Source organism: Phyllostomus hastatus, unplaced genomic scaffold (genome assembly GCF_019186645.2).
Source record: "Phyllostomus hastatus isolate PE091 unplaced genomic scaffold, TTU_PhHast_1.1 phas_scaffold_93, whole genome shotgun sequence".
Lineage (NCBI taxonomy): Eukaryota > Metazoa > Chordata > Mammalia > Chiroptera > Phyllostomidae > Phyllostomus > Phyllostomus hastatus.
Genome location: NW_025334042.1, coordinates 20,402,875 through 20,425,909, shown reverse-complemented (window position 1 = coordinate 20,425,909; position 23,035 = coordinate 20,402,875). Strand labels below are relative to the sequence as shown.

At 42.0% G+C, this 23,035-nt stretch overlaps 1 protein-coding gene across 2 annotated transcripts in view; it reads left to right on the top strand.

The window, feature by feature from the left end:
• The window catches only part of SCN8A (sodium voltage-gated channel alpha subunit 8), a 215,741-nt gene that overhangs the window by 156,090 nt on the left and 36,616 nt on the right, over positions 1-23,035 (top strand). For both annotated transcript variants that reach the window (XM_045829237.1, XM_045829238.1), the window contains exons 13-16: positions 2,897-3,029; positions 10,811-11,049; positions 19,183-19,356; positions 21,594-21,950. In XM_045829237.1, the coding sequence (XP_045685193.1) occupies positions 2,897-3,029; positions 10,811-11,049; positions 19,183-19,356; positions 21,594-21,950 (903 nt within the window). The remainder of the gene's footprint in view (positions 1-2,896; positions 3,030-10,810; positions 11,050-19,182; positions 19,357-21,593; positions 21,951-23,035) is intronic.

The following is a 23,035-nucleotide window of genomic DNA, read 5'->3' as shown; positions in this document are numbered from 1 at the left end:
AAAGCTGCAACATTTTGAGAAATTTTATTATGTAGAAGTGTTGAATTTTGTTAAATGTTCGTTTTCTTCATCAGTGAGATAATCATATGTTTTTTTTCCTTTGTTCTCTTAATATGATAAACAACATTGACTTGTTTCATGATGTTAAACTATCCTTGCTTTCCTGGCATGAACCCTGTTGGTCAACTGTATTATCCTTTGTATATACTTTTGGATTCTATTTGCTCATATTGGTTAAGAATTTGACGTCTCTGTTCATGACAGATATTGGCCTCTAGTTTTATTTTCTTGTAATGTCTTTGTCAGGCTTAGTATCAGGATTAGCTTGATAAAACAAATTGAGAAGCATTCCCTTATCCTCTGTTTTCTGAAAGAATTTGTGTAAAATTGGTTTTATTTCTTCTGCAGTATTTGATGGCATTCACTTGTAAAGCCATCTGGGCCTAGAGTTCTCTTTGAAGTAAGGCTTTTTAAGGATGATTTCTCTAGTATGACCTGTTTTAATTTTGTTTCTTTTTCTATCAGTTTTGATAAGTCATTTTCCAATAAGTTTGTCCCTTTCATCCAAGATGAAATGACACGAAGTTGTTCACAATATATTCTTCTTCTAAAAATGTCTGTAAGACATATAGTAATGTCCCTGTTTTTATTCCTGAAAAATTATAATTTGTATTTTTTTGTTTCTCTTGGTCAATCTTACTAGGGGAATTATCAATTTTATTAACCTTTTTTTTTTAAACAACATTTGACTGGTTTGATTGTGTACTGTTTGTCCACTTAGTAATTCATTAATCTCTACTTCTATTTTTATTATTTCTTTTCATCTGCTTACCTAGGATTTAATTTGATCTTGTTTTCTTCAGGTTGAAGCTTAGAGCATTCATTATATTGATTATATCTTTTTTATTTTCTAATATAAGCATTTTAGGTTGAAATTTTTTCTAACCATTCCTTTAGCTGCATCCCATGAATCTTGATGTATTGTGTTTTCATTATCATCAGAGTATTTTCTAATTTCCTTTGTGATTTCATCTTTGACCCGTGAGTTTTTAGAAGTCTGTTGTTTAATTTACAGATATACAAGCATCTGTTTTGGATATCTTTTTGATGGAACCAGTTATTTGGATCCATGCTAAATGTCTTGCCTGTATGAAAAGATAACATAATGAATTTCTCTTCTTACCTTCTAACATTTTCTAAGTATGGACTTTGAAATTTTCATTTTTTTCGTATATTCTTTCATTTATTTCTGTTTTGAAACTTAAGATAGATTCTATAACACATCTTGTTATGGAACAAATTTTAATGTTATAGAAATTATCTCCACATACCCCTGTTACTGTTTACTTTCATTTTACATATAGAAATATGAGTGTCCATTGAATGGGGCCTTTCAGTGTTCATTTTTAGATGATTGTCACTTTTTAAATGTAGCAGTTTATCTGATTTATGAAATGTCATGAATATCAGGCTGGGAATTGTAACCAAAAGTGGTTTCTCAGAGAAATATACCTTCTGTGACCTAAGGTAATGGCTAATAAGTCATTCTTTACATTCAGATGTTTAGAGAGTAATGCAGTCAGGAATTACCAAGGGAGTGATCCTTTCCTCTCTCCATTTCTTCTGCAGCTCTGCCAAACAAACTGACCCACAGGTGAAACAAACAAGTGGCTGAATCAATGAAAGTTTGATGAAACATTGTGAGGAGATAAATTATAATCTGCCAGGAACTTTCTTTGTATGGTTCTTAAAACCTAAACATATATAAAAACAGAAAGGCTTTCTGATGTTGCTCTCCAGAGAATTATTTTCTTTTTAAAACTGGTAGGATCATTCTGGTACGGATCAGACAGATACTCCTCTAGCTTTATACAAACATGAGTGATGGGGACTGTCTCTGCCTCTTACCTTCACCATGGAGGTAAGAGGCAGAGATCATGCAAGGGTCAGCCAACTTTACACGGACAACAAGTTAAAGTGGACAGCGTGGTTACTGGAAAGCTAGGTTTTGAGCCACTGCATTAAACCTGATGTGCTTATAGAACAGTCAGGTTGGCACAGGAAAAGAAACACAAGCAAGGGATAGTAAGAAACTCTCTGCTGTGATCTAACATCCCAGTATTGTCTGCTGTGGAACATGTAAAAAATATCTTGTGTAACAATCTTGTGGTATTTTCTGCTGTTTTTCTTTGGTTGGAAATTTGAATGTTGCAACTTAACTCAAAAAATAAAATTTTAAAAGACAAGATAAACATATATGATGCAGTATATTTAGTTAAGTCAGCTAAAACTTACCAGACTCTTTACAGTGTCTTGGAGGACATTCCAGGTAGAACTCACTAACGTTCAGTTAGGCCCAGGTGTGGCATCCGGAAGCAGCAGCTTGGCAGAGTGACGGCGTTCCTGCATGTGAGCAGACAGTGTGTGTGACACTCAGTGTGACCGGGGACTTGGCCCTTAATGAATTTCCAAATAGAGGTAGATTTGACTTATTTTGTCATGTGGTCCAATTCTAGTCAAATGCTGTAGCTCTGAGACTGGGACAGGAAAATTCAGGGTCTACCTGTGATGGCATCACCCCAGGGGAGCTGGTCTTTCTACTCTAATGTTTGGAATTAAACAGATGAGGTATTTGGGTCCCAGCCAGACTCTTGGGTTCACTGTAGATTTGTACAAACTGAAACGACTTGGTCTTGTCATCTGTAGAACTAAGGGTGGCCCATGGCCAACTTGTTGCATGCTACTTCCTGAGGTCAGGAGGCTTGTAGGATGGAGGTAAAATGTTGAAGGAAGAGCACGTATTCTTGCTCACAGTTTGGACTGTCGATCTGGTAAGGCTCAGCCCTAATGTTCATAAGACTTTACTCACTCCATTTGCTTTTATTTTTTCCCCCAGGCTACAACTGAAGTGGAAATTAAGAAGAAAGGTCCTGGATCTCTCTTAGTTTCCATGGACCAGCTGGCCTCCTATGGGCGGAAGGACAGGATAAACAGTATACTGAGTGTTGTTACAAATACGTTAGTAGAAGGTATGTGCCCTGTGGTCAGTCTGAACTGCTGAAATATGAGTATATAGTGTGCATGATAAATGTAATCCCTGTCCCTTGGTCTGAGCTTTCAAAAATTGTCTCTAAGCTTTAGGAATAGTATACTGATTATAGAAACCAGCATCCCAAATCTGCACACAGAGAATCCAAATTCAAAACTGCTGGCAGCATTGTACACAGATAAGAAATAAATATGAAGGGATGACATGAGTGTGAGCTAGAGGAGCTGAAGAAGCTTTTGTAATCGTCATCATGAGGAGCCTGTGGGATGATGGGCGGCTTAAAGGAGTGTGGAGTGAAGAACTGTGAGGACATAGAATGATGGAATCCCCCTCACACCCTCTACCCCAAAACACACCTTCTTTTCTTCTTTTCCTTTTTAGCTACTTAAAACACTTTTGGTTTTCCTGTAAGGACGAATGTACTGTGTATTTTGATTGCACCTAATTCTGCCTCTCTTTGAACACCCTCACATACTCACAAACATATTTGCTGTGTGGCTGGGTAAGCTGAAACCCCTCTTCCTCCGGCACTCTGTGCCACCTGAAGAGCAGGCACCATTGAATCACAGCACATCTGCAGTAATGCTGCTGTCAGTGCCTGAACTCAGGATCAGGTGGCTCCTCCATGACACTGCTGGGCATGCTGAGGAACATCTGAGGACTTTCCATTTCCCCACAGTCCCCAGCAAGTGCTAGCTTTCTGTCCAGTTGTGGTCTGCATGCCAGGCTCCTTTTGCTTTCTCTGGAGCCAGATGCAGTGGTGAAGTTTTCTCTCTCAAGTTTCTGATTGATTCTGCATGAATCTTCTTCATTTCATCATGTTGGTTTAGCTGACTTTCCCCATTATAGATCTAGACTATTCTTTTTTTTTTTCAATTACAGTTGACATACAATATTATATTAGTTCCAGGTGGACTGCATGGTGATTAGATATTTACCTACCTTGCTAAGTGATCACTCCAATAAGTCTAGTACCCATTAAACACCATACATAGTTATTACAGTATTATTGATTATATTCCCTATGCTCTATTTTACATCCCCGTGACTGCTTTTATAACTGGCAGTTTATATGTCTTAATCCCTTCATTTTTCTCAGTCAGTCTTCCAACTCCAGTCCCATTTGGCAGCCATCAGTTTGTTCTCTGTCTCTATAGTTTGTTTCTGTTTTATTTGTTCATTTATTTTGTTTTTCAGATTCCACATGTAAGTGAAAATATATGGTATTTGTCTTTCTCTGTCTGACTTATTTCACTTGGCATAATACCCTTAAGATCTATCCATGTTGTTGCAAATGGCAAGATTTCATACTTTTTTATGGCAGAGTAATATCCGTTGTTTATGTGTACCTCCACTTCTTTATCCATTCTGTTCCAGACTACTCTTGAGGCCTCAAAGTGCTGTTCTTCAGAGTTCAGACACCCAGACTAATCCAACAATAATCAGAGTCCCTTACATAGGGAGACTCAAAATTATCCTGGTGTCCTTGGGACAAGTTATTTTTTGAGTCATTGAATTACTTAAGCCCAACACCACTGTGTGTGTGTTGGGCAGGGGTGACTGTGGTGAAGAGAGAATCCCTAGAAAGGAGCTCCCCTTGGAGGGTTTACCTCTGTGCATACAGGCAAGGAGTTACAGTTTACCTTGACTAATCTGGAGGATGTTGCCAGATAAAAGGAGTACTGAACTACCTGCTTTCAGCCACCTGAACGACTTTAGTTAATCCTATTTTCTTTCAGTCCCATCAAGGTCCTTGCCTGATAGAACATATTTAAGGTCTGTATCTTATACTGAACCTTGGCTAATTTTATTCTTCACTTGGAGACCAAGATTTCTCTGAGTATCTATGGCACTTCAGAAAGAAAACTAACACCCTCTGTGCCTTAGCTGGTGTGGCCCAGTGGATTAAGTGCTGGTCTGTGAATTGAAAGGTTGCCAATTCAATTCCCAGTCAGGGCACATGCCTGGGTTGCGGGTGAGGTCCCCCATTATAGGGGTCACATGAAAGGCAACCACACACTGATGTTTCCCTCCCTCTCTTTCTCCCTCCCTTCCCCCTCTCTAAAAATAAATAAAATATTTTTTAATATATTTTATCGATTATGCTATTACAATTGTCCCATTTTTTTCTCCCCTTTATTCCCTTCTGCTCTGTACCTCACTAGCACCATCATTCCCCCACCTTAGTTCATGTCTGTGGGTCATACATACAAGTTCTTCGGCTTCTCCATTTCCCTTACTATTCTTACCCTCCCCCTATCTATTTTGTGCCTACCATTTATGCTTCTTATTCCCTGTACCTTTCCCCTCATTCTCCTCCCTCCCCACTGATAACTCTCCATGTGATCTTTCTTTCTGTGAATCTGTTCTTGTTCTAGTTGTCTGCTTAATTCGTTTTTGTTTTTTTAGGTTTGGTTGTTGATAGTTGTGAATTTGTTATTTTATTGTTCGTATTTTTTATCATGTTGGTCCTTGCCTTTCATAACATTGAATACTTCTTTCCAGCCCTTTCTTGCCTGCAAGTTTTCTTCTGAGAAATCAGCTGATAGTCTTATGGGAAGACTATCTGGAACTCCTTTGTAGATAACTGTCTCCTTTTCTCTTGCTGCTTTTAAGATTCTCTCCTTATCTTTGATCTTAGGTAATATAATTATGATGTGCCTTGGTGTGTTCTTCCTGGGGTTCAACTTCTTTGGGACTCTGAGCTTCTTGGACTTTCTGGAAGTCTATTTCCTTTGCCAGATTGGGGAAATTCTCCTTCATTATTTTTTCAAATAAATTTTCAATTTCTTGGTCTTCCTCTTCTCCTCCTGGCACTCCTGTGATTCAGATATTGGAATATTTGAAGTTGTGACAGAGGTTTCTAAGCTTCTCCTCGTTTTTTTGAATTCTCGTTTCCTCATTCTGTTCTGGTTGAATGTTTATTTCTTCCTTTTGCTCCAAATCATTGCTTTGTGTCCTTGTTTCCTTCGTCACTGTTGGTTCCCTGTACATTTTCCTTTATTTCACTTTTCATAACCTTCACTTTTTCTTCTATTTTGCGACCATTCTCAACCATTTCTGTGAGCATCCTGATTACCAGTGTTTTGAACTCTGCATCTGATAGGTTGGCTGTCTCTTCATTGCTTACTTGTATTTTTTCTGGAGCTTTGATCTGTTCTTTCATTTAGGCCATATTTTTTTGTCTTGACACACCTTTTATGTAGTGAAGGGTGGAGCTTTAGGTATTTGCCAGGGTGGGGCAACCCACCCTGGTGGGTTGTCATAGTGGTGGCTGTGTCATAGTGCTATATGTGGGGGAGGGGTCCGAGAGGGAACAATGCCTCTTGCTAGGCTCTCAGCTGGCTTTCAGTCACTTCCCCCACTACCCAAAGCAACTTGGGCCCTTCTGGTGCAGACTCCTGGGGTGGAGGGTAGTTTTGTGTTTATTCTTGGACCCTGTGGGTCTCTCCAACGGACTCCTGTGAGGCTGGGAATTTCTCCCACTGCTTCAACACCCACAGGTGTTTTCAGTCAGAGGTTTTGAGGCTTTCTTTCCCCATGGTGGAAGCCTGGGTTGCACGATCTATCTTGCTCCCCAGTTGTTCCTCCCAATTTATCACGAAAATATGGGACCACCCACTCCACCAGCTGATGCCTTGCCCAGTCTGCCAGCTGCCACATTGCCACAAGTGTAGTCCTCTTCACCCCGGCTGCATGTCTCCACCTCTCGTACAAGTCTGGATGAATGTTTCTTCTTTAACTCCTTGGTTGTCAGACTTCCATACAGTTCAGTTTTCTGGTAGTTCTGGTTATTTTTTGTTTTTAAATTTGCTGTTGTCCTTCTGTTGGTTGTGCAAGGAAGCAAAGTGTATCTGCCTACACCTCCATCTTGGCTGGAAGTCCAGTAAATAAATAAATAAAATCTTTAAAAAGAAAAGAAAACTAACATCCTCTGAAGGCATATTTTATTATTGGCAAAGATGTAAGAACAGGGGAACTATCAATGCAATGCAACAATTATTTTTTGATGACCTGGGTGACCTATGCAGGGTCTGGCAAGAGCCAATGCTCAGAAAATGTCTGTTGAACTGAATTTTGCTGTGTGTGGAGTGGTGGGGAGTGTTGGTGCCATAGGATTTCCTCTGGAAACCTCCTACTTTTCTCGCTCTACTGAGTTAGAGCTGAATCATTGGAGAATTACTGTTGTTCTCTTGTCCCTTTCTTTCCTGTTCTCTCCATCCTCTTCCTTCTCTTTCTGTCCTGCTGTACTCATTCTCCACCCTCCACCCACCAGCACACATGTAAAAAAACAGATGCAAGTGTAGCAGGGGGGAGAGAGAGAGAGACAGCTGTCATTGTGTTCCTGAGAAGGAAGCCATTCTAGTTCTTCCCTTTTTCTAAGACCTGAAGTTCACATCACATGTACCTTTCCTGCCTGTTCCTGCTCAGACATTCCTCCTGTCCCCTCCCCTAGTATTCGACTCCCTTTGTTTAAACTGATGGGACAGCTGCTGTAAGCAGAGAACAATGAATGGCTGGAGCTGAATAATGTGAAAGGGAATTAAAGGACATTAAGAAAGATTTATTCCTATTTAACCACTGTTCCCTCTAGATTTAATGGTCACTACAGCATGAAAAGCCCGCACTGAATGAATAATTGTACTGCTTCCCAGACCTTCAGTTAGGAAACTCTGACATTTTCATCCAAAGACTAAAATTACTATTATTTAAAACCAAAGAAGCAGTCTCTTACCTACCACCGTGGAGAATTCCAGCATCCTATAAATAATGGAAAGTCCAGCCTCCTCTGCCTCACCCTATCCTGTTGGAAGCATGCTCACCAGCATCCAAACAACTCAGCAGAATTCAGTCAGCAGAGCCATCAGCTTTGGGGATATTTCAGAGGACTGGAGGTAGGGTGCAGGCAGAGAACAATGTAGTTTCACTCTGCCTTGAAGCAGTAAAGCCCTGGGAGAAGGGGAAAGCTGGCGAAGTAGCAGTGAGGAAGTAGTGATGGTACTTGGCATTACTTATTCATGGCTTAAACAGTTTTAAAAACTCCCCTATAGAGGTAATTGGCTGTATCTGTTGCTGCCACAAATTACTTACTCTCTTATTCAACTGACAAGCATTAAGTATCAGTACAGTTACTTCCCTGGTGTCTGTCTGCCTTTCTGGTGCAGCTGTAGACTCTGTGAGGATGGAGATTCTTGTTTTTTAATGTTTCCCCAGTGTCTGGCAAATTGTGGGTGCTTAAAAAGTTGTTGAATTGAGTTGAATTGAATTGAGAGAAGCCCCTGTCTTCAAAAACCTCATGGTCTGCTCACGCTACCATCTCGGTGGCATTGTGAAGCCCTCTCTGAAAACAGTTGCCTGTACCCCAGAAGCTGAGACCTATGGCATCCTCTCTGAAAATGTCCAGAGCAAGTAAGGGAAACCCCATAAACCTTTGGACACCTGCTCTATGTTAACCCATTTCAGGCATGTGGGGCCAGTAAGTTTGCAGAGTTGTGAGTTACTTTATATACTTCTTATTCACCTAGTTGATGTTTTCTAGCTTTTAACACTCTACGTTGTCTTACGTTTGGTGGAATGAAAAAAGCCCTGAGTATCTACCCTTCTCAGTAAAGGTGGTTAAGAGATATCTAGTATCCCTCTAGGAATCTTCCTGTGCCCCATAGGGTAAAGAAGCCCCTCCTCACTGTGTGGCAAAGACGTGGAGCCTAGTTCATTATAAAACATCACAATTGTGTCAGCTGTCAGAAATGTGAACAGTAGCTGCTTCAGCCTCCACGTGCATGCTGTGATGGTGAGCAGCAGACATTTGAAGAAGGAAGGAGATAAAAAAGGAACAGAACCCGATTTCCAAATATGTACTACAAGAATTTATGGAAATAAGAGAACCTTTTCATTTTCTTTTTTTTTTTTTTTGGTGGGGGGGAACTAAATTTACCTTGGGAACGGAGGGAGTTCTATAAGGAAGAAGCCAAAGCAAATTTTCTTCACAGACTTCCTTTCCCACGCAGACTCCCACGTGGCGCTTACTGTGGCCCTCAAAACTGAAAAACCAAGGCAACCATTTTCTTAGCAACCAGGGAGCCAATCAGAAACCTAACCAAAGCACCCATCTAAAATAAAGCTATCACCATGGGCACCATCCAGCTGTTGGAAAAGGGGGAAGTAGACTAATTGAAGGCTTCCATCTTGTTCTTGATGAAATGTTGGGAAACTTTCTTCTATTCTGTGAATAATTTGGTTTTGTCAGAAGAATTGGGCAGAGAGGGGATGCAATTACAGCCAACCTCTCAGAACCCAATACCTTGCCCATAAGGATTGTCATGCTAACAGGTTTGCAAAGTTACACCTCTTAACATTCTCCTAAGTCAAGGTCCTTGGACTTTTATGATCCTAGCTATTATATTTCATACTCAGTTGGTGGAGAGCTTTGTTACCTAGGGCCTCGTGTTTAGGTGGGTGTAGCTGCCAGCTAAATGGCTCTCTGCCTTTAGTGTCTAATCACCCTTTTTAATATTTACTTGGTAAACAACCTTAGAGATCATTTAGTCCAGTGATTTTTGGTCTGTGTTTATCAGAGTCCTGGGATTCTGGGTAGGTACCTCAGGAAAGGCAAAAGTCAATTGGACTGGCACCAAGCTCCTCTTCTTGTCTCAACTAGAGCAATTCCTGGTTCGTCTGTCCTACATGTTAGCACTTACATAAAATCTTGTTAGAAAAAACAGGTACTGCTTCTAAAAGAGGCAAAAAGACAGGATAGGACAAAAGAAGGAGAGGAAGAAAAAAGAAAGAAGAAAGAGACTGAGGGAGGGAGAGGGGAAGAAGATAAAGAAGAAAAGTTTGAAAGGGGGAAAGGGTAAGAGAGAAGGAGAAAGGAAGAGAGGAGCGATGAGAAAGAAAAGAAGGGAGAAAAGGGAAAAGGAACATGACTTGCATTTCTAACTGGACACTCATTGACTTCTTGGGAAACATAAAAGATGTGTACTGCATGGTGGCTTGGTTGATGATACTGATTCTGCTATAAAGATAAGAACAATACTAAATATTTCTGCAGCACTTAGTATATGCCAGGATGTTCTGAGGCACTTTATTTTAGCTCATTTAATTCTCTTTGGAAATTGAAATCGCTTGCTCAAGTTCCCATAGTTAGCAAGTGTCTCAGCTGGTATTTGCATCAAGGTATGTCTGCCTTCAGAGGCATACCTTTTACTGCTTCTTTGATGATAATCGAATGATATAATGTATAATATAACACTATTTATTGAGGGCTTACCTTGTGCCGGACCCTGTGAGCTCTGCTTTAGAAACATCAAATCATTTAATCCCTAATGAATGGATGAGGATTAAGGACTGGTTTAGTTGTATAACCTTAAAGTAAGTGCCATTTCAGATGAGGCCGTTGAGGCATAGAGGAGTCAGCACCTTGCCCAAGATCACACAGCCTGTGAGGGCTGAAGCCAGTTCAATGGGGAGTGAGACTCCAGAGGCTAAGCTCCCAACTACTGTGCCGTGCTCCCAAAATGAATGGATAGAATTCTGTTTATAACGAGCTCATTATTAATGGGGGAGTGGACTGGTACTGCTCATGCCTCCTGTCTCCCTTTGAGAGAAGGAATACCCAGGGAAACGCTAAGGAAAGTCCGCACATAAGCCACCTTTGTTCTCGTGTTAATAGCAGTGATAATGCCCCAGTGAAGCGTTGTACCATCTCCTTTGTTTTCTTACTGTGACTGAGGGGCCACCTTTGTTCTTTCTTCCCTACAGAGCTGGAAGAGTCCCAGAGAAAGTGCCCTCCATGCTGGTATAAATTTGCTAATACTTTCCTCATCTGGGAGTGCCACCCCTACTGGATAAAAGTGAAAGAGATTGTGAACTTGATTGTTATGGACCCTTTTGTGGACTTGGCCATCACCATCTGCATTGTCCTGAATACACTGTTCATGGCCATGGAGCACCATCCTATGACGCCACAGTTTGAGCATGTCTTGTCTGTAGGAAATCTGGTAAGACAGAGTGCTGTCTCCTGATTTTGTGACCAGAACATGTTTTGCCTGTAGGACATGTTTTCCTGCTACTGAAAGCAGGAGCCGAGGTGAAAAGAAAGTACTAGTTAATGGGAAGACAAATGCTTCCACATATGCTGTGGGCCCAGCCGCTTCTCACTGTTATGATCCCTGGCTGTTTCCTCTCTCTGCAGAACTTAGACGACGTCATTTAGGAGCTTTGGCAGGAAACCAACCGTGGTGACAGAATGGGAGGCATGGTACAGTGGGCTGGTTTCGCAGCCCGAGCCAAGGACTCCTGGATTTTTTTTTCACTGTTTCTCACATCGATTCCTGCGTTGGTCCAGCAAATCACATCTCCTTTCACCTTCAGAGACAGCCACCACAAAATAGGGGTGCTCTTTAAGTGCATTAAATGTAACTATAAATTGGCCTCTGCTGTCATATTAATTATCCATAGGGTACTATCTAGGGGAAGTTTTTAGTTCTAGGTTAGTTTTCCCTCCAGTCCAACTGCTGGGCTATCATCCACTTTCCACCAGTGGTTGATCTGCACCAAATTTATTGCAATATTAGCTTAAGTCATATATTTCATTTATGATATTAATTAGAAGATAAGTAGGCACTTTAAAAAAATAGACTACACAATATATTCTGAGATCAAGTAGTTGTGATTTGGGGATTATCTGTTTTACTTCTTTAGTTCAAAAATCAGGAGTTGGTTGAATTCTGATAGACAGTAAAGAATCGGTTGGAGAGAATCCCCTTGGTCAGCTGAGCCACATTATTCTTGAGGCGTTCCACCACAGGCATGTCAGACCCAGTTGTTACCATTTGATTGGAGCATAATCTCCACCTGGTGTTTGTTTTTTTTCCTCTCCCTCCCTCCTTTCCTGCCTTCCTCACCTCCTCTCCCTTTCCCTCCCTCCCCTCTCCTTCCCTCCCTCCCTCCCTCCCTCCTCTCTCCTTCCCTCTCTTCACCTCTCTCTTTCTCTCTCTCTGTCTCCCTCTCTCTCACACACACACACCTCAGAAGCTTCTGTCTTAAGCCCTAAAACACTATTAAGTGTGATAATATCATTTTGAGTTCTGATTCTGGAAACACATGTGGCGAAAGGGATCCTTTGTCTGGCTAGTCCTTGTAGCCTGTTGTGTTCCCTGGTACACATCCAGGAGGGTTCTGTGGCCTTTCCAATCTCCATGTCTCGGTTGGCTCGCTGCGGTGCTGCAGACTCTCATGTGCAGCCTGACGAAATGGCCATAGTGCTGAAGTAGCTGTCCAGGAACCCTGCTCACTGGCTCTGAAAGGTGCCTGAAGGTGCGCTTGCTGCGTGACTGGCTGGCCCAGGGCCTTGGCCATCGAGCAGCATTTTGAGCCAATGAACAACATCACATAGATATAAGCTTTATTTTATTTTAGCCATGGGTTAAGCATTAAGAAATATGACTTGATCAATTTTGGTGGTGGTGGTGGTGGTGTTTTCCCTGTAGCATTTTTTTTCTCAAAGTCTTTACTTTTACTTGCTTTTTATGAAATCAGTTCTCAATTTCCAAGGGATTTTGAAAGGCCCCTTTACCTACCACCAGTATAATTGCCCTCAGGCCAGGCCAGCAAATAACATTATGTTTTCCTTTATTAAAAGTCTACGGAGATTTAGGGTCACATCTAAATTAGAGTTGTGAACATTCAGAAGACTTTGCTTAGAACCATTAACGAAGAAAGGGGAAAGTTGACTGACGCAGACACGGGCCCGCAGTGTCTGAGGCGTCATGGATGAGACATGAGACATTCACACGGACTACTAAGTCCTGTGGAGGAAAAAGGACGGCCCGGCTACCCTCTCAAGGGGAGGGTGCCTCGGAGCGGCCTGGCCACTCTCTCAAAGGAGAGCGCCCTGATCCTCCCTTCACAGGATTTTTATTGGCTTTTAATTCACCCAGGAATACAGGTAAAGTTTATTAATTATTGTCAGGCAGTAAGGGTCAAACAATAGATAACATACAAAGAACTCTGAGGGCCTATTTTAAGTTAGGGTCTGTTAGCTAAAGAGCTATAAAACTTTGGGAAGCAAACTGATTTCCTGCCCGAACTTTATCATTTAATTAAGAGCATTCTTAGCAAAGCAGGTTTCCATAAGAGTTTATGTATTTTCTCAGGCCTGATCACCCAGAGAAACCCACCCTTTCCAGCAGGGCTGCACCACCCTGTGTCATTGTTTTAGGATTAAGTCAGGCAGGGGAAGTAAGGCAGCCAAGAGATAGGAGACTTCTCGCAGACAGAATGAGGACTCAGGCTTTGTCAAAGCCGAGGGGCGAGGGTCCATCACCCCCTTTCTCCATAACCTCCCCAGTCCTTCTCTGGGGCCTCCACGTGATCATGCCTGTCTTAAGTTGTTCCCCACTTGGGGAATCTTACCCATCATTGGCTAACTGATCAAGCATTGGGGTCCAGTTATGAAAAAAGGAGCAGAAGCAGTGCTCCTGCCAGGGAGATGAGCTTTGTCTCCTTAGTGGCTTATGGTCCAAAGTGCACTCAGCCTTAGCCATGGGGGGGAGGGGGGCGATTACAGCTCCAGGCAGGGCGGTTCCCAACAGTAGAGAAGGTTGGCAGCTAATATTCAGGGACTCCATGAGGCCAGCCAAGCCGAACCAAGTTCTAAAATAAGAAAGCATGACTGGGGGAGGGGGAGGCTCAAGGGGAAAGTAAATGTACAGTTAGCAACAGGCATGGAGAGTAGCACATGGTTCAGGTTACTCTGGCCTGGCCGATGGATTGCATGTGAGGGTGAAGAGCAAGAAATGAAGACTTGTGCCTGTGGGAGTTAGAAACTATACTTTTTTGCCAGCTGAGTATTAAGTAGAGCAGAAAGAACACAGAATTAGTAGTCAGAAGATTTGGGTTTGGGTTCTTGCTTGATGCAGTTTAACCTTAAATAAGCTATTCATTTCTGTTTAGAAATGTTTTAGGTCTGTTTAGAAATGTTTTAGGTCTATAGACTGAGACTAGCACCATGTCATTCTTCGGTAGTTGGGAGGATAAAATGAGAAACTATGCTGAAGTGTTTGGAAGAGTGAAAAGCACTCTGCAAATCTTAGGAGCAGTACTAGTATAGCTCAGCAGGAGAATTCCCAAAGGCTTGGAGATTTGGGTAGAGCCTTTGACAGAAGCCTAAGAAAAAGGGGATGGAAAAAGATGAGATGGACTAGCTCGTGAGTACAGCCTTGTCTTATAGTTGGAACGAGAGGTTTTTCCCACACTCAGGATGGTGATTAAATTGTGTGTGTCTGTAGATGTGCAGATAGGTGTTTCTGAGGAAGATGAGAAGCCTTCTGTAAATCTGTACTCCCCACCTCTTCTGCCTTCCCCACAAGGAAAACTCTAGTAATAGAAGGAGCCTTAAAGATCATTTGATCCAACCCACAGGTTTAATAAAAGAAGTCAAAGCCCAGGGAGACCATGTGACTTACACAATTTTTGGATTGTTTAGTCATGATTCTTGTCTTGCCCTTTTTGCAACCAATTGAACACAATAGTGGGTTTATAAGGTGGTTTTTAAAAACAATTGTACCAATAAGTTTTGAGTATAGCATAAAGAACTTTCTTCTGAGAGTAAGTTGCTGACACAGCCTTATCACTCCAAATACTTTAGTGTGTTTTTTATGATCAAGTGCATTCTCCTATATAACCTCAATGTAACTGCCACAGTCAGGAAGTTGACACGGACACACTACAGCCACCTGATTCTCAGGACCCCTCAAGTTTTGCCAATAATCCCAGTACTGTCTTATAACAAAAAGGATTCCGTTTGAGTTACATATTCCATTTAGTTCCTGACTCTTTCATCTTCTTCAGCCTGGAAGAGTTCCTCAGTCTTCCTTTGACTTTCATGACCTTGACACTTTTGAAGACTACAGTTATTTTTTAGAATTCCCTCCATTTGGGTTTGTCTGCTGCTTCCTCGTGATGAGACTCAAGCTACGCATTTGGCAGGAAGACCACGCCAGTGAGGCTGTCTCCTCACTGCACCTACCAGGTGGCACACAGTTTCCGTTTGTCACATTGCTGGTGCTGTTGATTACTTGATTAAGGAGGTGTCTGCCAGGCTTCTCCCCTGTAAAGTTACTCTTTTGCCATTTATAGTTAGTAAGTGTTTGTGAGGAAGGTACTTTAAAACTATCTGCATTGCCTGTTCTTCATCAAACTTTGGATTCATTCCTTTATTTACTAACACCAGCATGAACTCATGGTTTTCAGTTTTATCCGGTGGTTTATATCCTGTTACCATCATTTACTTTGATGTTTGATAAACCACTCCAGGTGTGGCCAGTGGGAGCCCCTTAGGCTGGCTTCTGTGTCTTCTCATCACGTCCTCAGCCTCCGCACTTCCTTTTTTTCTGCTGTCACAAGATACTCCAGGCTGATCTTCTGTTTTTCCTGCCTCAGGCCTGGGATCAGCAGTTTCCCCAGGACCCCTGGTTTAGGGGAAGTGATGTTTAGAAGTGAGGATCTGGAGAGGCAATGGGCAGGCCTAGGCCCTCCCCGAACCAGGCTAGCTGCTGGCATCAGGCTACCTGCACACACTGGAAACCGGGAGTTCGTGCTGTCACTTCCAGTTCCAGGCCAGCACTACGGGATTCATTCTCGTTTTCCTTTCTATGTTTGTAACTCTTTGTGCAACAAACAGAAACCTGGTTGCCACTGTCTTTAATATGTTAACTGATCGGATGAAAAGCCACCAGTACCTCTAACAGCATGGGCGCCCTCCCCACACTGTCCGGGCTCTGACCCCCTGTGCCAGGCTCTCCAGCTTCCACACCAGTCCCTCTGCGTGGACCCCTCGTTGCCCCTCATGGGCCCCGACACCTCAGGCCAGGCCAGGCCACCCCACACATGCTTGTTCCCCTTACCCCACTTGGACTTGAACGCTTCACAGTGGGCCTCCCCCGACACGGACCCCTCTTCATCCCACCCCGGACTTCCCCCGAGCGGAAGCCCTTCATCCTGCCTAGGCTCTGACACCCTGTGCTGGGTGACCACCCTGCACAAACGCCCTCTGCGTCCCAGTCCTGGACTATCCCCCGAAGTGGACATCCCCTTTGGCCTGCACAGGCCGTGGCAGCCCACGCCAGGCTGCTTCCCTGCACGCATTCCCTGCTTGGGCTCCCGCACCTGGCACCAGGCTTCCCTCCGTGTGGATGCCCACGGGAGGAATTTCGGACTGAATCGTTTGAGGGGTTGGAGATATGGAAGGAAGGGCAAAGGCTTAATGTGCCGTGTAAGTTCGATCTCTGAGATTCTAAGCAAAAAAAAGGAAAAACAGAAAGCTGTTTTCCTTCTTTACCAAATACATATAAATGTTATCATTTCTTAACTACAGCTTAACCATAGCTTAACCAGATTTTCAACCAAAAAGGATTCCTTTTATTCTAATTTTTCTCTCATCCATGTCCTCATAGCCCCTTGTGCATACCTTTTGAAGCCCTCATTACATCGTGTTTCAGGTGTTGTGTCTCCTCCATGTTGGGTAACCAGCCATTCCAGTTTGCATGGCTCTGAGGGGGCTCCTGGGATGTGGAACTTCTGTTTCAAGAGTGGGACGTCCTAGGCAAACCAGGACAAGTTGGTCTTCCTGACTGGACACCCAGGATGCAGGACTTCCAGTATTAGGAAAGTCTCGGGCAAACCGAGATGGATTGGTCACCCTGCCTCCTGGTGACTTGAGTTCCTAAGAAGCTATTATTTTGTATGTTCATGTGTTGTTTTTTTCATGTCTCCATTGTGGTACATATGAGGCTTTCATCAAATCGAATGTCATTAACTCTGAGGGAAGGCCACTACGGAACAGGAGCTAATTAGTCCCCTCTGAGAATAGACAAGAGCATGCAAACCCTAGTCACTCCCAGGTGAGCCTGAAGTTTGTTCACAGTTGCGGTTTTGGCAGAAGGAGTGTGCCGCTTCTCCCGACCCTCCCCCAACCCCAGAGTGACCCTCAAATGCAATGCCCCCATCTGAGGGCATTGTAGGCCCTACTGGGTGACCTGGTGTTACAGGTTCTCAGACCTGTGCCCAAGGGCTTGTCCAAACTACAAAAATATGCCCACTCTGAATTCAGAACATTCTATTAGAATAGCAGTTCTCAATCTTTCTTTGGTGTTAGGACCCCTTTACACTCCTAAAAAGAGCTAAAAAGCTTTTGTTTATGAGAGTTTTATCTATTGATATGTACCATGTTTGAAATTAAAGCCACAAAAAGTCTTAAGTATGTATTTAAAAATCATAATAATGTGCCCATCACATAATTACATAAATAACATGGGGCAAAACTATATTTCCTGCAAAGAAAAACAGCATTGTTTGACATCTTTGCAAATCTCTGTCATGTCTGGTTTAATAGAAGAGAGTTCAGTTCTCTTACCTGCTTCTGTGTCCAACCCATGTGCTATATTGTTTGGGCTGAAGCGCAGGGAGAAAACCTGGCCTCACACAGATACGTACTTGGGGAAAGGAGGACCCTGCGCCCTCTGACAGGGTCTTAGGGACCCCGGGGATCCTCAACTCGCTTTGAGAACTGCTGCATTAGAACATAAATTCCTAGATGAGTATTTGCTGACATTCACAAGAGTGACATTTATGTACAGTTGTTGATACACTGGTTAAAATTTTTTTCCCCCTCTTCAGGAAGCATGTCTCAGTGCAAATAAGAGAGCATCACAGAGGTAACCATGAATCTACTCTTTCCTGTTTTTTAAAGTCATTTCATCATATAACCAATAGTTACAGATTTATTTTCACCCAAACCCCAAATGATGGAAGCACACTATGCACTGAAACAACATGGTTGCTGACCTCTGTCAAAGGCAGTCCTACCAGGTGTCTGCGGGACATTCATCCCGTTGGAAGTCAGCACTGCATAACGGTGCCATTGTTGGTTTTCACTTAGGAACTTGGGCTCCCACAGTATGGCCGTTCCGTAGTCAATCAGCCAGTGCTTGTTACTGAGCACTTCTCGTGCGCTCACCAGGAACCAATGGGACCACAGATTCAGCTTCTACTTAGTGTGCACTGAGCAGGGTAACATTTCTGTGTAGATGAGCCTTTGATGGGTGGTTTACACAAAGGGTAACATGTATGTCATGAATTGATTAGCTGCCCCTACTTTCCCTGACCTCACTTAGTGGGATGTTGTATCTGTAGATACTTACCTTGCCCTGTGAACTTTGATTTTGCTTAATTGGATCTCTTCAGGGAATATTCTTTCCATTTTAGAATACTGCATCTTCAATTTAGAAAAATAGGGAACCACATAATAGTATATGGGCACCAAAAAGTGGTAGCCTGCTTATCCATTTGGATCTTTATCCTTTTGAGTCTTTCTCTTTTGTTATTTTTATACAGCAAGTCAGTATATTTCCAAACAGCGTCTGTAATCTAAGTACTTTTCACCATTTTTATACAGGCAGTAAAAGTGAGACAGGAAGACCATGTAGCAATGTGAATAAAGTCACGATGCATACTGGGTATTCTGACTTTACAACTGTGTCAAAATATCTATGCATTTGAAAAAAAGCAGAAGGGGAATATATATAAATGATAGTTGTATGCAAGGTGGTAAGACTACAGATGTTTTTTTTTCTGTGTTTTGCACACTTAGCAATGTTCTATTGCCTTACGATTTAAAATAAGAAACCCTGCAACATATGCTTTAAGTTTGATAAGACACATAATATCAAATCAGAAATAATGCTGTATCTTTCTAGTAAAACTATAGCACAACAAGAGATTTCTTTTTCAGGCAAACATCCCAAGCATACATACTCAAATGACTGCTAACCCTTGAGAATTCCCATTGCTTAGAATGACTTTTCAACTACACTCTTAACAGTGTGATTTGGGTGGTTGTGGCAACAAAGATGGGAACACTGGGGCTGAGTACTTCATTCAAGAGAGAATAAGACTCTCCTGCGTCATGTGGAGTGGTCATGGGACATCTGGGGATTGGTGTCCTCGGATGCAGGATTTAACCAGGGCTGCTGGCCCTTGTGGCTTCTTGGACATGTTGTATTCAGAGATAATGATAAAGACATTCTCCTTCTATTATTTCTTTTTCTTAACCCCTGCGTTCCCCTCTTCAGGTTTTCACTGGAATTTTCACAGCAGAAATGTTCCTGAAGCTCATAGCCATGGATCCCTACTATTATTTCCAAGAAGGTTGGAACATTTTTGACGGATTTATTGTCTCCCTCAGTTTAATGGAACTGAGTCTAGCAGATGTGGAGGGGCTTTCGGTGCTGCGATCTTTCCGATTGGTATTCCATATTTCTCCAATTTCTTCTCATATTTCCTGTCTTGCAACTACTAGAAAGAGTTTTGCATAAGTTAATTATGCAAATTATATTTGTAAAAGTCCTTAACTATGTTCTATTCAATGCCAGGTAGCTGTTCAGTGACTTAGTTACTAAGATCTTAAAAACTTTCCTGCTACACACCTAATATATAAGTTAGTTTTTAATGCCAATCACAGACATCAATTTTAGGAAGTTTCTCCTAAAATAATGGTTAATCTAAAAATTGAAGGGACTGTTCTGAGGTCTGATTTGAATTTGCTAGTGAACCTATTTCTTTATTCAAACATCTCCCTGAAATGGCAGAAATTCCTCCTTGTTCAAAAATGGCTCTCCTCATTTCTTCTCTTTTGGTGAATCCTTGCAGAAAATGAAAATAAAGTAATCTTTTAAAATATTATATTGAAATCCATTGTTGAACATTGGCCTTGTTTTCCATATTGTCAGCTAAGAAGGATTTTTTAAATTAATGTATTTGGAGCAGTTAATGTGTAAATGACTAAAATGACTCTGAAAGAATGGTTAACGGTATCTTCCAAATAGCTTCCCGGGGCATGAGCGCAAGTGAGGCACTGCTTACGCCCCTTGAGAAGCCGAGTGGACGCCCCACTCAGACAGAGCATCAGAACTGGCTTGGGTTTTTTTTCTCTTCCTGTTGGGAGAATACCTAAGCACTTTCAACTGCAAGAATTTAAGGCTTTTTCATCAGGATATTCAGCATATATAAGAGAATTGGAACAGAGTGAAAATATTTGTAAAAGAGAGATCTCATTGAGTCCAAATCACAAATTTAACATCTACCAGGTTCTTGGAAGCTCTGCTTACTAATTTTTGGTTAGGACCCAGCCCACAGTAGACTTTTTTTCATGGTAGACTTTTTGGGAACATTTCTTATTATCTAGAAAGTAGGAGGAAAGATTAAGAGATAGAAACCTTAGCACTAATTTTCTTAATAAAATAAAAGCCAGCCCTGGCTTGCGTAGCTCAGTGGATTGAGCGCGGGCTGCGAACCAAAGCATCACAGATTTGATTCCCAGTCAGGGCACATGCCTGGGTTGCAGGCCATGGCCCCCAGCAACCGCACATTGATGTTTCTCTCTCTCTCTCTTTCTCCCTCCCTTCCCTCTCTAAAAATAAATAAATAAAAATCTTAAAAATAAATAAATAAAGTAAAAGCCAGTCAAAAAGGGGAAAAATATGAGTGACCCAGATATACGCACAGAGCAATAGCTGGTAAATCTTGAATTCTTAGATGAGACTAAAGTTTTCAGTAAGAAAAAAAATGTTCAAATCAATGCTGTTGCTTCTACCAGAATTTCTGTTACCTATTATCCATTAGTTGTTAACTTATGACATCCGATGATAATATCATCATCATTCCATTCACAGGGTTTCTGCATTCTCAGGCCTTAGCCAAGACCTTGTGATCTATTCATATGAATGATTATAGAATATAGAAGTTTCATGACTGACAGATACTATAAATTCTGTCCTCTGAATTAATATCAGTGTAGGGTGGAGCAAAAATGGGTTTACAGTTGGATTACACAAAACAGTTTATTCTTGTATTATTATTTAGTAATTATTGTATTATTTGCTATATGAACCTAATTTCCCCCCACTCTGTATAGTCCCCTTTCAAGAAGATGTTTGATGTATGGACATATGTAGAACTGCTCTGTCTTGGGAATTGTGTTTTCCTTCCAAGTTATTCCAAGCATATCACAAAGTTTCACATTGCCCATTGATTTAGAATTTTCAGATGCTTTTTGAAGGAGACAGATGATTTATTGTCACTGTCCTTACCACACTGATCTTTTGGTTCACTACAAATCACATTTTCTTTGATATGTCTCTTGAGAAGTTGAGGAAAAATCAATAGGAAAAGGATATGTTCTTATATGGCTCTTTAAAAAAGTTGATTGACCCAGGAACTAATATGGGGGAGGGGGCACTAGAGGCAGCATTTGACTCCTAGTTCTAAACCTGTCATTTACTGTGAAATTAATGTTTCCCTTATTTGTGCCTCAGTTTCTCCCATTTTAGTCTAATTTAGACTAAAATGTTTAGAAAGTCCTGAGGATTTCCCAGGCATGCTCAATATATTTAACCTGATCTTATTAATTTTATATGTTTTTATTTTAGCCATGTGGTAAGAAAATAAATGGAGTGTCATTTGGTGTTTGTTTGTTTTCTCTTAGCTCCGAGTCTTCAAATTGGCCAAATCTTGGCCCACCCTGAACATGCTGATTAAGATTATTGGAAATTCAGTGGGTGCCCTGGGCAACCTGACCCTGGTGCTGGCCATTATTGTCTTCATCTTTGCTGTGGTGGGGATGCAGCTCTTTGGGAAGAGCTACAAAGAGTGTGTCTGCAAGATCAACCAGGACTGTGACCTCCCTCGCTGGCACATGAATGACTTTTTTCATTCCTTCCTCATTGTCTTTCGAGTGTTGTGCGGGGAGTGGATTGAGACCATGTGGGACTGCATGGAGGTGGCTGGCCAAGCCATGTGCCTCATTGTCTTCATGATGGTCATGGTCATTGGCAACTTGGTGGTTAGTATTAACTTGGAGATCTTTTTGTTCTTTGACCTGAATGTTTTATCCTTGGCCTAGAGGCCCAGTTCGATTAGTCCTTCTATTATCTTCCATGTCTGTGTTGGTTTTTATTCTTTCTTGGCCCAAGAACCGTAAGGTACAGATGAAAGAAAGGAGCCTGCTGTTCACAGAGGCCTACTGAGTCATACGCCCCACAGCCTGCCAACAGTTTTTCATAGTTATGGAAACAAACTCAGCAAAGTGACTTTTCTTAAAGCCACACCACTGATAAATGTCAGGGTTTATATTAGATTCTAGACGTCAAACCCTATGCTTTTTCTACAATAAAAGTTTCCTTCTGCTAAACCAGAATCTCTCAACCTTGACACTATTGACATTTTGGGCTAGGCAATTTTTTGTTGTGGGACTTCCCTGTGTATTGTAGGGTATTTAGCAGCATCCCTGGCCTCTACCCTTCGTTTCCAGTAGTGACCCCCACCACCCCAGCTTATGACAGCCAAAAATGTTTCCAAACATTGCCAGTTGTCCCCTAGGGGGTGGAAATCGCCCTTCATTGAGAACCACTGACCTAAACTATCTTAGGGTTTTAATTTGTATAAATGACAAATCTCTTTCTTGCTTTACTTCAGTCTGTCTGCCTACTGTTTTCTGCCTCTGTATATAGGACACCCACCAACATTTTAACACCTTGTTTCTCAGAGTGTGACCTGAGGACCAGCAACAATGAGATCGCTCAGGCTCCCCCGCCCAGAACTACTGAGTCAGGATCTGCGTTTTTAACAAGGTCCTCAATGACTAACATGCACACTAAGTGCATGGGAGGTTCCCATCTTTCCGATCAGGCCAGATCCCACTTGCAAGTGTAGCAAGGGGACTGGGGAAAGGCACACTCAGTGAACCCTTGTAAACTGATTCACACCAGTTCCCTTCCCTGATTTGCCATAGAGAAGCATACAGTAGGAGGTTCCTACTCACCAGCTTCGGAACCAGCTATGGCCACCGTCTTCTTTCATTTGACCTATAAAAATAGACTCTGTAATCTTTTTTGTTTTAATCTCTTCCTTTCCTTAGTCTCAGCCACC